The sequence below is a fragment of the Malus sylvestris genome, chromosome 10 (genome assembly GCF_916048215.2).
Source record: "Malus sylvestris chromosome 10, drMalSylv7.2, whole genome shotgun sequence".
NCBI classification, from domain to species: domain Eukaryota; kingdom Viridiplantae; phylum Streptophyta; class Magnoliopsida; order Rosales; family Rosaceae; genus Malus; species Malus sylvestris.
In genome coordinates, this window is record NC_062269.1 from 34439242 (window position 1) to 34456304 (window position 17063).

The 17063-nt window shown below is 36.0% G+C and overlaps 1 protein-coding gene across 1 annotated transcript; it reads left to right on the plus strand.

The window, feature by feature from the left end:
• Positions 1-10915: 10915 nt before the first annotated feature.
• On the plus strand, positions 10916-14570 carry LOC126584904 (protein RGF1 INDUCIBLE TRANSCRIPTION FACTOR 1-like). The gene is made up of 4 exons (XM_050249279.1): positions 10916-11366; positions 12682-12756; positions 13310-13459; positions 13867-14570. The coding sequence occupies exons 1-4, from the start codon at positions 11160-11162 to the stop codon at positions 14200-14202; spliced, it is 768 nt and encodes a 255-aa protein (XP_050105236.1). The 5' UTR covers positions 10916-11159; the 3' UTR covers positions 14203-14570.
• Positions 14571-17063: the final 2493 nt, after the last annotated feature.

Consider the following 17063-nt stretch of genomic DNA (forward strand, 5'->3'; position numbering starts at 1 on the left):
TAATGAGACAAAACCTTTCGACGGTTATAAAACAACAATTCATGATTTAACGGTTATTTTAACTCCAATTTTGATGATTTTTTACAGCTACACTCGTTGACCCTATATGAATGCAATGAATAAATTCGATTTTCAATTTAAAATATTTACACTAGTGGATACCACAAAATCTTATGTTATACTTAATGAAAGTATAAATAAACTCTTAGTGTTAGTGAATCTATCGTTTTAATGGGATATGAATTCTATGAAACTAATTTCAACGATCCAACCATCAAACTTGTTTGTATATGCTTCAAGATCGCATACGCCAAAAATCACAAAAAACAAACATTTAGAGATCATGTAATGAGACAAAACTTTTCGACAGTTATAAAACAAAAAATCACGATTTAACGGTTATTTTAACTCCGATTTTGATGATTTTTTACAACTACACTCCTTGACCCTATATGAATACAATGAATGAATTCAATTTTCAATTTAAAATATTTACACTAGTGGATACCACAAAATCTTATGTTATACTTAATGAAAGTATAAATAAACTCTAAGTGTTAGTGAATATATCGTTTTGATGGGATACGAATTCTATGAAACTAATTTCAACGATCCAACCGTCAAACTTGCTTGTATATGCTTCAAGATCGCATATTCCAAAAATCACAAAAAACAAACATTCAGAGATCAAGTAATGAGACAAAAAATTTCGACGGTTATAAAAAAAAAATCACGATTTAACGGTTATTTTAACTCCGATTTTGATGATTTTTTACAACTACACTCCTTGACCCTATATGAATACAATGAATGAATTCGATTTTCAATTTAAAATATTTACACTAGTGGATACCACAAAATCTTATGTTATACTTAATGAAAGTATAAATAAACTCTAAGTGTTAGTGAATATATCGTTTTGATGGGATACGAATTCTATGAAACTAATTTCAATGATCCAACCGTCAAACTTGTTTGTATATGCTTCGAGATCGCATACGCCAAAAATCACAAAAAAACAAACATTCAGAGATCAAGTAATGAGACAAAACTTTTCGACGGTTATAAAACAACAAATCACGATTTAACGTTTATTTTAACTCCGATTTTGATGATTTTTTACAACTACACTCCTTGACCCTATATGAATACAATGAATGAATTCGATTTTCAATTTAAAATATTTACATTAGTGGATGCCACAAAATCTTATGTTATACTTAATGAAAGTATAAATAAACCTTAAGTGTTAGTGAATCTATCGTTTTGATGGGATACGAATTCTATGAAACTAATTTCAACGATCCAACCGTCAAACTTGCTTGTATATGCTTCAAGATCGCATATGCCAAAAATCACAAAAAACAAACATTCAGAGATCAAGTAATGAGACAAAAAATTTCGACGGTTATAAAAAAAAAATCACGATTTAACGGTTATTTTAACTCCGATTTTGATGATTTTTTACAACTACACTCCTTGACCCTATATGAATACAATGAATGAATTCGATTTTCAATTTAAAATATTTACACTAGTGGATACCACAAAATCTTATGTTATACTTAATGAAAGTATAAATAAACTCTAAGTGTTAGTGAATATATCGTTTTGATGGGATACGAATTCTATGAAACTAATTTCAATGATCCAACCGTCAAACTTGTTTGTATATGCTTCGAGATCGCATACGCCAAAAATCACAAAAAAACAAACATTCAGAGATCAAGTAATGAGACAAAACTTTTCGACGGTTATAAAACAACAAATCACGATTTAACGTTTATTTTAACTCCGATTTTGATGATTTTTTACAACTACACTCCTTGACCCTATATGAATACAATGAATGAATTCAATTTTCAATTTAAAATATTTACATTAGTGGATGCCACAAAATCTTATGTTATACTTAATGAAAGTATAAATAAACTCTAAGTGTTAGTGAATCTATCGTTTCGATGGGATACGAATTCTATGAAACTAATTTCAACGATCCAACCGTCAAACTTGCTTGTATATGCTTCAAGATCGCATATGCCAAAAATCACAAAAAACAAACATTCAGAGATCAAGTAATGAGACAAAAAATTTCGACGGTTATAAAAAAAAAATCACGATTTAACGGTTATTTTAACTCCGATTTTGATGATTTTTTACAACTACACTCCTTGACCCTATATGAATACAATGAATGAATTCGATTTTCAATTTAAAATATTTACACTAGTGGATACCACAAAATCTTATGTTATACTTAATGAAAGTATAAATAAACTCTAAGTGTTAGTGAATATATCGTTTTGATGGGATACGAATTCTATGAAACTAATTTCAATAATCCAACCGTCAAACTTGTTTGTATATGCTTCGAGATCGCATACGCCAAAAATCACAAAAAAACAAACATTCAGAGATCAAGTAATGAGACAAAACTTTTCGACGGTTATAAAACAACAAATCACGATTTAACGGTTATTTTAACTCCGATTTTGATGATTTTTTACAACTACACTCCTTGACCCTATATGAATACAATGAATGAATTCGATTTTCAATTTAAAATATTTACATTAGTGGATGCCACAAAATCTTATGTTATACTTAATGAAAGTATAAATAAACTCTAAGTGTTAGTGAATCTATCGTTTCGATGGGATACGAATTCTATGAAACTAATTTTAACGATCCAACCGTCAAACTTTTTTGTATATGCTTCGAGATCGCATACGCCAAAAATCACAAAAAACAAACATTCAGAGATCAAGTAATGAGACAAAACTTTTCGACGGTTATAAAACAAAAAATCACAATTTAATGGTTATTTTAACTCCGATTTTGATGATTTTTTACAACTACACTCATTGACCCTATACGAATACAATGAATGAATTTGATCGTCAACCTACTCCAACGACTAGCCCAGAGTCTTGATCTAGGTGTACGAATGAGAGAGAACCAAGATCAGGGACAACAACTTGCTCGAAAAATTCAAGCTTTTCAGAATCCCGACTGCACCCAGAGGAGTTTCCCAGATCAGCGTCTGCTTTGACATTGACGCTAACGATATCTTGAAAGTCTCTGCGGAGAACAAGACCACCAGACAAATCTGTAGCTTTTGTTGAGGACTGTGAAAAGCAAAAGATAAGCTTAGCTTGTAGCTTTGGAAATCATAGTGTTAGTTGGGGTGAAATCCCTATGAAATCGCTTTTGTTGCGGAGTCCTTTTGTTGGGGACTGTGAAATCCCTGCGGAGGATAAAAGTGTTTGAGATTTGGATCTTTTCTGTTTCTAGGTTTTTTGTGATTTTGCAGATTCACTGCGGAGGTGAAAAAATGAAAGAGAACTGACACAACTTTTCGTATTGTTTCCCACAGACGGTGCCAAATGTTGATGCACAAAACCGGAGAGTCTTGGAACAACGTAAATCCGACCGTGAATCTACAAGAAATTAAATAACACAAGATGTATCGTGGTTCACCCCAAGGTTTGGGCTACGTCCACACTGATATTGTATTTCTCTGATGGTATGTATTGATTACAAGGGTGGGGGGGAGTTCCCCAGAGAAAGAGAGAGTTTGAGAGGGCTCTCTGTTTGTGAGAATGAGAGCTTGAGAGAGATGAGCTTTGTGAGGGTGAGAGGGCTTGAGGTTTGTGAGGGTGAGGAGGCCCTTTTATAGAATAAGGGCTCATCCCCTTTTTACATATTTGCCCCTCCATTTATTACATAATTACATTTGAGTCTTCCGAGTATTTATACGAGATCTAAATATGGAGGCCCTAAGTATAGTATAAACAGTCCAAGACCCTCCAGTTTTGTGCATCAACATTTGGCGCCATCTGTGGGAATCGACACAAAAAACTATGTCAGTTCTCTTTCATTTTCTCACATCCACCGTGAATCTGCAAAATCTGTAAAAACCCCAAAAACTCCAAAGTTCATTACTTTTCTCTATATCCAGCAAACCCCATTTGAAAAATACTGAGAAGTTCCAAAATTTTATCACTTTTCTCTAAATTGTGCGAAACCCATTTCTTAAAATCTCATCATCCTTCCATAAATTGAACAAAACCGCCCCAACGCAAAACATCAAAAGCTGAGAGATGCAGTCGTCAGATCATCAAAAGCTTTTGCTGGCAGAGTCAGTGCTTGTCGGAGTTGTTGGTAGAATCACTACAGACATTAAAAGATGGGACCGTTCAAGCAAGTTCTCCCGATATACAATCGTCAGATCTAGACCCAGATCTGACCCTCCAGCTGAACTCCGTCGTAGAGCATCTACGACCACTTGCAGAAACAGGGCCTGCCGATTGGTCTCCTCCCCAAGTGCATCACCGACTATTCTCTCAACGCCATCACCGAAGAATTCTGAGTGTTGCTGGAGCAGCCCTGTCACGCCAAGTTCAAGAACCAAGTGCTCTACGTTTTTAATGTTTCTGGCTTTCTCTCTTTCTCCCTTCTCGCTAGTGTTTCACCTCATCGCTGTGCATTTCATAAACTCCTGGTGTTCCACCTCTCCCCATTCGCCATTCGACATTTGTCATCACTGATGCTTCATTCCTTTTGTTATCCATCTCTTTCAGTTTCAGTTGGTTGGTTTGGGCAGGCATTGGACCTCAATGGGTCCTCTAACACTAGCAGTGGACTCGAAAACGGGCTCAAGAACTTCACTAGATGAATATATCCGGAAAACATAGTATTGTCCTATAGGAACACGGAAGTCTGTTGCATTAGTCAGCATGCAGGAAGAGAAACCCTTTGATTTCTTACGCATTTTATTTGCAATCCGTGTGGCCTTTTACAGAACTGGGCTGGTTTACATCGTGAAGAAATGGTGGCTGCGGTTCGAGGACTGCTTCCATGTCTACTAATCATTCAAAGTCCCCAAATTCAACGAAAACATGCAGGAGAATAAGCTCTACGGACGAGTCACCAACTATCTCAACTCGCTCACCTCCATTGAAGAATCGAACTTCACCAACCTCGTTACCGGGAAAAAACCCAATGAAATTGTCCTCCAGCTCGGCGTTGGGTTGACCGATGAGCATGAGTCTGGGTTTTATCAGGTTGATATGCGAGGGAATTTGTTTGGAATGCTATCTGCACACCTGTTGTCACCTTTGGTGTCCCTCCACCATTTGGAGGCTGTAGATCCAATCTTCCCAAACTTGTACTCGTTGCTGTGTCGACACGCTGCCCAACTGCCAGTCCGCTGACGAGAAGCTCTCCGATTACAAGAATGAACCCACCGACACGACGCTGCAGTCGAGCTTCAAGGCGAGGTTGAAGTGGACGTTGGAGATCCACCAAAAGATTCATCTGGGTTTCATCGCCACCAAGTTGTAGATCCAAGAGTGGGAGCTGCTCGTCGTGTAAAGCAGAAAAGAAAGGTGAAAAGAAAAAGGAAAAGAAAAAGGAAGAAAAGCAAAAGATCTTCCTATTATTATGATTCATTTTGTCTGTCAGGTGAAGAGACAAAGAAGTGCGGTGGAAAAGCAAAAGCAAAGCAAATAAAATAAAATAAAAGCAGAAAAGAAAAGAGAACGAAAGCAAAAGCAAAAGCAAAAAATGGAAATGGCATTATTCCCTTGTCTGTCATCTGCCAAAAGAAAGAAAAATAAAGAGAAAGCAAAAGGAAGGCACATGGGGACACTGCAAAAGCAATGAATAAACACCCCACCAGAACGATGTAATTGATTTTTCTTATCTTCCGGAGACATCTGTATAACCCCATCAGAGGATAATAAAAAATAAAAAATAAATAAAAAAATAAAAAAGGGCAAAGCCCAAAATAAATGGGCTGGAATGTTGTGTGGAGGGCGAAGGCCCATAAGCACAAAATAGCACCAACCAGGTGACCAAAAGTATGTCCAGTACTACAAAAAATTATTTGGCACTCTGTCACTATTATCACCAACCAGGTGGCCAAAAGTACGCCCCACTACTACTAAAATTTATTCGGCACCCCGCCGCTATTATCGCCAACCAGGTGATCAAAAGTACGCCCAGTACTTTAAACTATTCGGCAGCCTGCCGCTATTATCACCAACCAGGTGATCAAAAGTATTCCCAGTACTATAAAATTATTCGGCAACTTGCCGCTATTATCACCAACCAGGTGATCAAAAGTTTGCCCAGTACTTCAAATTATATATAAGCATTACTCATGTCAATCATACATAAACATTCATGAGCATTACTCATATCAATCATACATAAACATTCATGAGCATCACTCATGTCAACATCCATGAGCATCACTCATGTCAATCAACATAAACATTCATGAGCATCACTCATGTCAATCAGCTTCAAAAGCTTCATTTACAGAGCTTTAGCTTCAAAAGCTTCATTTACAGAGCTCCAGCTTCAAAAGCTTCATTTACAAAAGCTCTAGCTTCAAAAGCTTCAAAAGCTTCATTTACAGAGCTCTAGCTTCAAAAGCTTCATTTACAAAAGCTCTAGCTTCAAAAGCTTCATTTACAGAGCTCCAGCTTCAAAGCTTCACTTGCAAAGCTTCACCTACAAAGCTTTAGTGCAGGGTATACAAATAACGCCTCCGAACAACCGCCACTTCGGCCAATACATGAATTCAATTTGAAGTCTCCAGCCAACACATTTTATTGACCGAAGACTTGGGGGACTACACTATGTACCATATATTGGGCCTTAATTGGGCCTCATGAAAAATATTTGGGGGACTTAGCCCATCACTTATGTATTGAGGAGCGAACCCTTATTCTATAAAAATGACTCCCCCACTTTCATTAAAGAGCACCCATCATTTATGTATTGAGGAGCGAGCCCTTATTCTATAAAAGGGACTCCCTTACCATCATTAGAGAGCATTGCCGCCTGCTGAGCAACCGCCTCGCCGTGAGTATCAACTGTAGCCCATCATTTATGTATTGAGGAGCAAGCCCTTATTTTATAAAAGGGACTCCATCACCTTCATTAAAGAGCATCGCCGCTAGCTGAGCAACCGCCTCGCCGCGAGCATCACTCATAACACATCACTTATGTATTGAGGAGCGAGCCCTTATTCTATAAAAGGGACTCCCTCACCTTCAACGCCACAAGCCGAGCCAACCAAGGCAACATAAGCCACAAGCAGAGCAGTCTCGCAACATGTGCTACTTCTAGTTGAGCATCATTTCAGATTGAGCACCGCCTCATATCGAGTATCAGTCCTAGATGACATCTAGTTACTTCGGCACACACATGGACTGAATCTTAAGTCTCCAGCCAAAAGATTCTCTTGACTGAAGACTTGGGGGACTACTGTTTATACCATACTTAGGGCCTCCGTATTTAGACCTCGTATAAATACTCGGGGGAATAAATGGAGGGGCAAAAATGTAAAAAGGGGAGGAGCTCTTATTCTATAAAAGGGCCTCCTCACCCTTACAAACCTCAAACCCTCTCACCCTCACAAAGCTCATCTCTCTCAAGCTCTCATGCTCACAAACAGAGAGCCCTCTCAAACTCTCTCTTTCTCTGGGGGACTCCCCCTCACCCTTGTAATCCATACATACCATCAGAGAAATACAATATTAGTGTGGACGTAGCCCAAACCTTGGGGTGAACCACAATACATCTTGTGTTATTTACTTTCTTGCAGATTCACGGTCGGATTTACGTTGTTCCCAGACCCACTGGTTTTGTGCATCAACACTTCCCTTTGCTGCACCTCTCTATTAAATATAGGCACAACAGAGTTGACAATTGTTCAAAGCTTCTTAATCAAATTTTATAAAGGAACAAATATTTAGTCTAAACAAATTAGAAAAAATGTAAGGGATTCTAATTACTCCTTATATAATTTAATTTGGTCTAGGTGTCTTCACCCCCTCCGTTGAACAAAAAAAAAAAAAAATCCAGCTACAAGTGAGAAAAGGTCTATCAATGTGTTTGGACCGCATGTTTTAGGCAATTAAGCACAACACAATTATTTATGGTTCTCTAATATAACAAGGCTAAATACCAATGGACCCTAAACTCAAATCGTAATTTCCACGCTCCAAATTTCTAATTTTATATTCTTTCTCTTGTTTGTGTCCATTAATTATCTCTTCATTCCTTCAGTCTCAAGGACAGAACAACAAAAATGCGAAAATCATCATCTGTTGTAACAAGAAGTGTCAGTATTTAAATCGAGAGCATTAAAATTACTATTCTTTTTAAAATCTCATACGAAGTTCCTTTCTAAAATATAAAACTATAATTTTACCTCAACCCAATTGGCGAACTTTGAAGGAAATACCGGTCAAGTGTCGAGTAATAATTAAGTAGAAAAATACACATGTCAAACTAAGTGTAAGCAAAGAGCATTAAAATTGATCATATCGTTTTTTAACGTTTAATATGTACTTAAGTCGAACAAATCCTTTGAAGAATGCGAATACATCATATATCTCCAATATTTTAACCTCTAACATTAAGTTAAGATTTAACACGACATAAATAGGAATCCTAAGCTACCATGGCATCCCCTAATAGACCATTAAACATTATTATTGGAAGGAGAATGAACCTAGTTTATTAAAAAATTAAACAATACCTAACTGGTGTTATTGTTAAACGTTATTGTGTTAAATCTCAATTTAACTATTTTAGGGAATATTTTGGAAAGCTAGTTGTCCGCTTTATTTCCACGTGAACCTCTGCCTAATTTTTCACCCAACAATTGCTTGATGCAGCTGGTGAATTTGCAGAATGCATGCATTCCAGTCCCTTTGGTTTGTTGTTTGATATAAAACTACTAATCACTATTCTAAACACATTAAAACCCTTAACTATAACCATAATTTTTAATCCATTTTTCTACTTCTAGTCCTTCAATGTTTGTAATGCTTATCTTTCAATTAATTAAACATATATGTTCGACCTTTTTTTTTGTTAAACAAAGGGACTAATAGCCTGACAAAAGAGAAATTACAAAATAATGTCATGAGGTCGGGAGAGATATCAAAAATATTATATAATAGTAACCGCTTATAGGAAGATGGAGTTTGCTCAAAATTGACTGGACCCAAAAGATGAGAGAGGATTAGGTTGGTCAACTCATCAACAACAAAATTCATTTCACAATATATATGTCAAATATTACATTTCCAGTCACGCAGTAATATATATTGTCACTGGCACCATGTAATACCAATTGGACAGCAATTGCAAAATAAGACTCCACCAAAAGGCACTGAGTAAGTTTCACATATCGCTACCCATAACAAGTTTTATATATCAATCTATATCTCTCATCACGTGATAGTTAAAAATTGTTTCAGGTAAGTTTTACACTATAATCAAACCCTCACCTGATTCACTGCTGGGCTCAATTTCGAGCATATGAGTAGGATCCAAATGAGACACACCTCCCAAAATGAGAGGACAAACACGACCATAATTAGGTGTTTTTGAGTCATTCAATACATAACAAAATAGTTTTTGAGTAATTCGATGAATTTTTAAAATCATATAATCCACAGACCAAGTATACATATCCTTTTAAACTTGTAAACAACGTATATACGTATTAATATATAAACAAAAATGAAAATAAAAAAGGACACACCAAGGAAGCATAAATACAAGCAAAGGACCTGTAGGTCATGACTCATATGATAAAGCTTTTTAACCGAGGTAGTGCGATTGTACCTACAGCTAAAACAGACAAAACAACCAATGGTCTTATCATATTATTATTTCTTATTCTAATTAGTAAGCCAAAAAAATGTACTATTTTCTTGTTGCTGCCTTAGATATTGTACAATCTGGGTGCTCCTAGCTAATCATGTTTAGCTGTTAATTACAACAGGGTGATTAAGATTTGAAATTTGTTTTGGGGTAAAAATGGCTTTGAATTGATGCATTCACAACCCTGCTTGAGCCTACACCCTCCTTATCTGTGAAACCTGTCTGGCTTGAAGGTTTAGCCTATTACGGAGGAAATACAATTTGATCATTCTACAGCTAAATCTCAATTTATGGTACAATTTTATAGGATATGAGACAACACGTCCTATAGAGTTGTCCCAGCAGGTAAGTGTTTCTTTCATACTCATTATTACTATTGCGGACATATATAGTACATACAATGCAATTCTGCAGGAAAACCGATGCAAGGTTTTGACCCAAACTTTTGTTGCAATTTATTTGTAAAAATGTTAATGTTACTAAGAAAATTGTATACCAAAAAAGTAGAGAACGATTTCGTTTTTATTTGTGTCGGATTGTTTACACATCGGATACTAAGTTGGTCTCCACCGTATGGGGTTCCACAGGACTGAATTGGCACAGAATTGAGTTCTGCTTGATCGTTGAACTTTTACTTAAAAAGATAACCAAATCAGTTTCAAGTTCATCAATCTCTATACACTATGCAATATACGATTTGATTATATTGTTGAAAATGAAGTTACTGAAGAAGCTTGACCTAACACTTTGACCTGAATGATAAACATAAATCTTGAATTAACAAAATTACCCGGGCATATTATAGCCAGAACAGATTAAGCAAAAGGGTTCAATGCAGAAAAATGCACAGTAAATTAAACAGAAATTTGGGAGGCGCTCAGATGGAAAAAGGAATTGTGTTATAGTATTGTTGCACTCGTTGCAGTGCAGAGAAAGTACATACATACTGGTGGGCTGTCCTCCCGCCATTAACTCCACTCCCCCATCCTACACCACAACACATGCAATCTCACTTCACCGCTATTTAGATTTTAATGACTTAAATTTTTGTAAAGAAAACGATTACATGATATTGTATTATTAGACTAACGTCAAACAACGGTGAACATGTTTTATATAAGGCATTTTTCTCACACCTCACCATGCACCCAATCCATTTCTCTCTCTCTCTCTCTCTCTCTCTCAAGTAAAGACACGCTCTCTCTTGTCTAAAAACGCAACAGTTCTGGAACTTCCACCAGCTATAAAATAGCATTTAGGTTAGGGTTTTTGAAACCCAACTTGGTAAAAAAAAAAAGAAACTAAAACCAAAGGCGCACAATAGTAATTGGCTAGCTACCTGTTGCTACAGTAGCAGCTAAACTTAAAGGGCCTTCTTCTCTTTCATACTATCCTCCCACTTCTTTAAAAACAGACATAATTCGTTGGAGAGAAGCAAAGCGAGAGAGAGACAGAGTTAAGGGATGGTGACAGAATCGTATGGTGGCGGTGGTGGTGGAAACAACATTAAGCCTGCATGGCTTGAGCGTTTAATGGCCGAGACATTCTTTGGCGGGTGCGGGGTCCACCACAGCCGCCGGAAAAACGAGAAGAACGTCTTCTGTTTGCACTGCTGCCTTAGTATTTGCCCCCACTGCCTCTCTTCTCACCGCCTCCATCCTCTCCTGCAGGTACTCCGATACTACAATTTCTCACTCATCAAATTACGTCACCAAATTTCACCATCCATCTACCCTTTTGAATTTTCACAAGTTTTGGATCAAAGTTGCTCAATTACTTCCAGTTGGCTTTTACTTCTAGCTAGCTAGCTGGAAAGTTTAACTTTTTTTAATGAATTGTAAATTTGTAACCACCCTTGATTCCTGGGCGTGTGTTGAAAATTATCGTGGAATTGTACTGTAGAATCCTCTGTCTGTTACTTAATTCCCTTTTTATTTGCTTTCCAATGAATTCAGCTAGTGCGCTATACATATGTAATTTGCCTGAAATTTTGTACCTCTCTATATACTTCATTTGATTCTTCGAACAATTAACAAATTCTACCATAGAGAGAGCTCAGTGATTGCAAATTTTACCCTTGATCTTCATGTTTAGGTCTATCATCTCATTTCTTAATCTCTAAAATTGAAAGTATTTTTTGGTTGTATTTGAAAACTCAAAACCTCTTGCTGAAATGTTGTACTCTGCACTTTCAGATTTTCTAGTATGCTCCGAGGTATCTTATACTCTAGAATTTAGTATAATTAATTTCATGCAATTTTACATCTTCTCTCACTTTTACTAAATTTTTTCAACAAAGTGAAACTTTTACTCTCTTGATTGTGGCCAAAGAAACAAATTAAGAAAGAAAATAATGATGAAGTTAATTGTTGTTGATTTTTTTTAATCCTTCAAAATTGTCTTGTTCAATAGCACTCTTCTAATTTTAGTCATCTGTCCATGCAATTGCAATAGAATGTGTTTTTGTTTTTATAAAATTTTAAAATGGAATTCCAAAAAGGTTTTATGATGTCTTCTTTGATTCCCACTTTTTTTATGTGGTTTGTTTCCTACCAATGGAAGATTTTGTTTCTATTCATTTCCACCCTGCAAAGGTTCCTCAGCTGTTCCTTTCAATGAAAGCGAAACTTTGACCATATAGTGTTTATATTCTCAAAAGATCCCACTTCTTTTAATTCAATTCAGCTCTCAGTTCATTTATTTTTCCTTCATGATCGGTTGCCTTGCTATTCGTTTCACCTAAATTTCCAACAGGTAATTGCCTGCCTGGTGAGGTAAATAATTGGCTCTTGAACTTTTTGAAGTTAAAAATTGTACTTGGATTATGCAAATTTACTTGATCACTTTCAGTCACATATTGCAGAAAATTTACCTCAACATTGTTCATCTTCTTTGTTGTCATAAGGGTAAATTTAACTGAAGGGTAAATCACCATTTGTGGCAGTAAACAAGTCCAATTGACATTGTTTTGGCTCCATGTGACAGGTTAGACGATATGTGTACCATGATGTGGTTCGATTGGGTGATCTTGAAAAGCTGATTGACTGTTCCTATACCCAGGTATGACTACAAAGTAAAAACAAGAATGGGGTAGAAGATAATATATTCTTCACTTGTAACTAGAAGGTTTTTAAAGTCCAATTCACTTAGATAACAAGCTCGACATCAAATTATTCTGGTTATTAATTTTGTGGTTTAATTTAAGTTTCCAACCTTGCGTTTGGTATGCGAAGAGGAATTCATAAAAAGTAATTTCCATGTGTTTTCCTAGGAGATCAGAAGTACTTTTTCTCACACAAAGTTTGGTAAAGTTGAGAAAGTAAATATAAAAGATAGAGACATTAATATTTTTGTTTCTTTATGGGATAAAGTTTGGGGAAAACAATTTGACAACTGCTTAGAAAAAATGAACGGAAAAAAAATATCTTCATTCCTCAAGGGTTCGGTTTTTCCACCTTTTTCATAACATTAATTTCCATACATACCAAACGCACTGGAATATGATCAAACAAAAAAACAAATGAGTAAAAAAGAAAAGGTGATCGAGTGTAAAAGAAAATTACTTTTATCTTTTTCCAATTCCGTTATAACAAGTTTGTTCCTTATTTGGCAGCCCTATACAATTAACGGTGCCAAAGTGATATTCTTGAATCAGAGGCCACAGACACAGTCTAGGACTTGCAAGCAGGGCTCTGCCAACATCTGCCTCACTTGCGACAGGATTCTCCAAGAGCCATTCCACTTTTGTTCTCTCTCTTGCAAGGTCCATTTCACCTCCATATTCCTCTCTCTCTCTCTCTCTCTCTCTCTCTCTCATTCATTGTCCAATTGCCTATTCGATGGCTTTTGCATATTTTCTGGCACACACTGGTTCTAAAGCCTTTGCCAACGTTGAATTAATTTGCTATATATCTTGGAAGCATCTCTACGGCTTTATGTGTGGCTTCAAGATAAGTAAGAAAAAAAGAAAAATCCCATTTGCACATACACTTTTTATTTAGTTTACTACCTCTTTTTGTCTCCACCTGAACTATGATCTTGATATTATTTTTTCTTTGATCCAAGTATTAAAGGCATCAAGGGTTTTCTCAATTTTAGGGTTACGTTACAGGCAGATATATATCTCTCTTAATCTAGCGGTATATCATGTAACAAATATATATGTTACAGGTTGATCATCTGGTGTACCAAGGGCAAGATTTATCTGGTATACTCTACCGATTTGATGCGTCCGACTTCACCATCTCTCAGTTCGAAGGATTACGCATGGACGGCTTGGAGATGACCGAGGATGATGGCCACATGATGCCTAGCTCCACCGTAGAAGACCCTCAGCAATACAGAGCTTCGTCATGCTCCAATGAAGCAACCAGTGATTCGGTAATGTCGCAAGAACCAGAGGTTATCAAGAAGAAGAAGAAGAAAAGCAGTGGATTCCTCCCTGGGATTGTCCTCTCCCTTAGCAGCAGGAGAAAGGGTGCTCCTCAGAGAGCTCCTCTTTCTTAGAATGAGACATTTGGGAAAAAATAAATAAATCGTAGGGTTAAGGTTATTGGTATCATATGAAATATGTTATATTAGGTACTAATACTAAGGTTGGTCGGGCCACGGTTAATATTTAGATCAATTTGTGTAATTTTCTGGCATGGATATTGTCTGTATTGACTTTGCATGGGGCATTTCCATTACTGACTTTAGGTGGATGTAGAGAGAGTGAACCACATTGAAGGGTTTAGGCTCTCATCATCTCCACCAATTTTGTATCTAAGAAGGTAATGGAGCTTTGCGAGTACATACTATAATATTTGTTTTCGTTCAATTATTTAAGCTACTATAGCTACCATCTTGATTAGTATGGTATGGTTGATTCTCAATTATGTTGGCCGTAGTAATTTTCATTTGCATTTACCTTTGATTTAATTAAGTCTCATGACAGCCTCTCCATAAATGGGGGTAAGGCTAGCCGACATTCATCTCTCCCAGACCCTGCGTAAAGCGGGAGCCTTGTGCACTGGGTACGACCTTTTTTATTCTACTTTCATTTATTCAAGCAAAAGCAGAAGAAGAAAACGTGACAGCAAAATTAGCAATAATCTTATGATTCTACTTCGATTTAATTAAGTCTTATGATTCTACTTTCACGTTCATACTAAGCACAATTTTTTTATATTATTAATATAGGAATTATACTGAGTTTTTCTAGTATGCTAAAAAAATACCCAAAATATATTGTACACATGCATTTTTTTAGAAAATCTTGGCTCCTTAAGATTGAGGAGTAGTTTCTTTTCCATGTACTTTGTGCCCTATTCATAAAAATATGTGTTTATTATCGGAACCATTCATATTATAAAGCACTTTATGTAGATCATTTATGTAAAAAGTCAATTAAAACTAAGATTGTTTAGTCAATCAACTGAAACAAATAAATAGACAGTTCGTACGTAATGCTTTTCCGAATCCGTCTATCTGTTTTTATACACTTTGATGACTAAATGATCTTAGGTTTGATTTTTTTTGTAGAAATGATATACACAAAGTGATTTATAATTTGAACTGTTCTAATTATAAGCACAAAATTATGTGAATAGGCCACAAATTTGTAGGAGGAGCTCCTCCTCAATTCTTGAGAGCCCATTTCTTTTCTCTTTTTTTGGTTAGCTTTTGTGATTGGTCAAAATGGTATCCTTGTTGAACATAAAAAGCAACCTACAAAGTGTATTTGTTGGGAGAGATTTCTCAATATATTCAGAACACGAGTTGCTATATTACGCATCATAACATACATGAATAAAAATATATATATATATATATTTTGTTTTTATATATTTATATAATAACAAGTAGTGTTCGTGTTTCGAATACAATAAAAAATTACTCTTTGGTTGGGAAGCAGAAAAGTTTACTGGAAATGGTGGGATCTAAATTTGGTAAGTTTCTCATTTTCAAGAATTGTGATAGCCAATAGCTGTTTTCGTTTTTGGCAATGGCTTGACCAGACACATATATTATATCATTACGACTTGTGACACTTCATCTACGTCTCCTGTGAGTCCCTGCGGTATCTTAGCATAGGCCGATGCAGAGGCAGAGAATAGCTCATTTCTCCATCGGACGGGGTTCCATAGGCTCCCACTTCACTACGCTAAGCCTGTAAACTCCTCTTTTTATATTATTTTTGGATACAGCATCCATCCATTGATGTATTTGGGATCCACTCAGCTTAAAAGACTCATAGTCATTAACGGGCAATGGCTTTAGTAGTTCATAGCATTTACGCGCATAAGTCATAATATGTCAAATTTAGGATTCGAATACTTGAATTTACAACTCCTTTTATGCTTTTTCTTTATTAGTAAACCACTCAACGTAAATTTGCATGTAAGCTCAAATTTTCTCCCGTATGAAAAACCGTCGTCAATTAATTTCTTCTAGTGGGGGCAACCGAAAACAACTAAGGAAACCTTGTTATAGTATGGTTATACGCAATATGATATTAATGATGGTTTCAAATGATGATGTATCACAATTCCAATGTTACAAAAATTTCAATATAGTAGTGGAAAGTGGCAAGTGATGAGAAAAATATAAGTACATGATAGGCGGGAAAGAGTTTTTTTTCGGTTTAAATGATAGAACAAGAGCACTATTGCTCATATAATATTGGGAACTTTAACGAAAAGCACCTGGTACTGTTCACTTTAACGAAAAACCATATTTTTACACTAAAAAGTCAATCCTGGTACTATTCACTTTACCCTTTATTTTGTCCTTATCATTAAAACTCAAAGTTTTCAAGCCCTTTTTATTAGTTTTCCTTATAATATTTGATATGGAGTATAAGTAGAATGAATGTATGTTAGATATTAGATACATATATTTTCTTCAAAAATAACTCATATGTATTATATAATTGTAGTATACAACTAAACAAACGAATTACTTGAGTGGGGACATCTGCCCCCAACGAGCCTTCATTGGCTCCGTCCATGATTGTGATATATCATTTGTGGATTATTCTCATCTCTTTTCGTACCACTATCATTTCTATAAGGAACCCGTATGCATATAATTTCAGAAGGTGTATAAGAATGGAAAAGACTCGTGATTTGATATCGAAGAAGCATCTTCTCTCTTAAGGTTCTCCTAAAGTAGTGACTGAGGCTGGCTATTAGCTAGTGTACTACCACAACGGTACTAGTTAGTAGTTACCCTAAAAATTTAGGGTGGTCAAGATCTTCAACGACAGAAGGATCTTGGGTTTTAAGGGGTGTGGGGATTACCAAGAGGCCACATTTTGTTTGGGATCGTTGTGGAGGACTTGGACACAAGAAGTCTACAACAATGTACTAGTGTGACCTGGTTTT

Excerpts from the sequence above, each read along its gene's own strand:
- LOC126584904 (XM_050249279.1), top strand. The coding sequence starts at position 11,160 with ATGGTGACAGAATCGTATGGTGGCGGTGGTGGTGGAAACAACATTAAG. Across the intron at positions 12,757-13,309 it reads TTGACTGTTCCTATACCCAG|CCCTATACAATTAACGGTGC; the intron begins GTATGACTACAA and ends CTTATTTGGCAG. Across the intron at positions 13,460-13,866 it reads TTTGTTCTCTCTCTTGCAAG|GTTGATCATCTGGTGTACCA; the intron begins GTCCATTTCACC and ends TATATGTTACAG.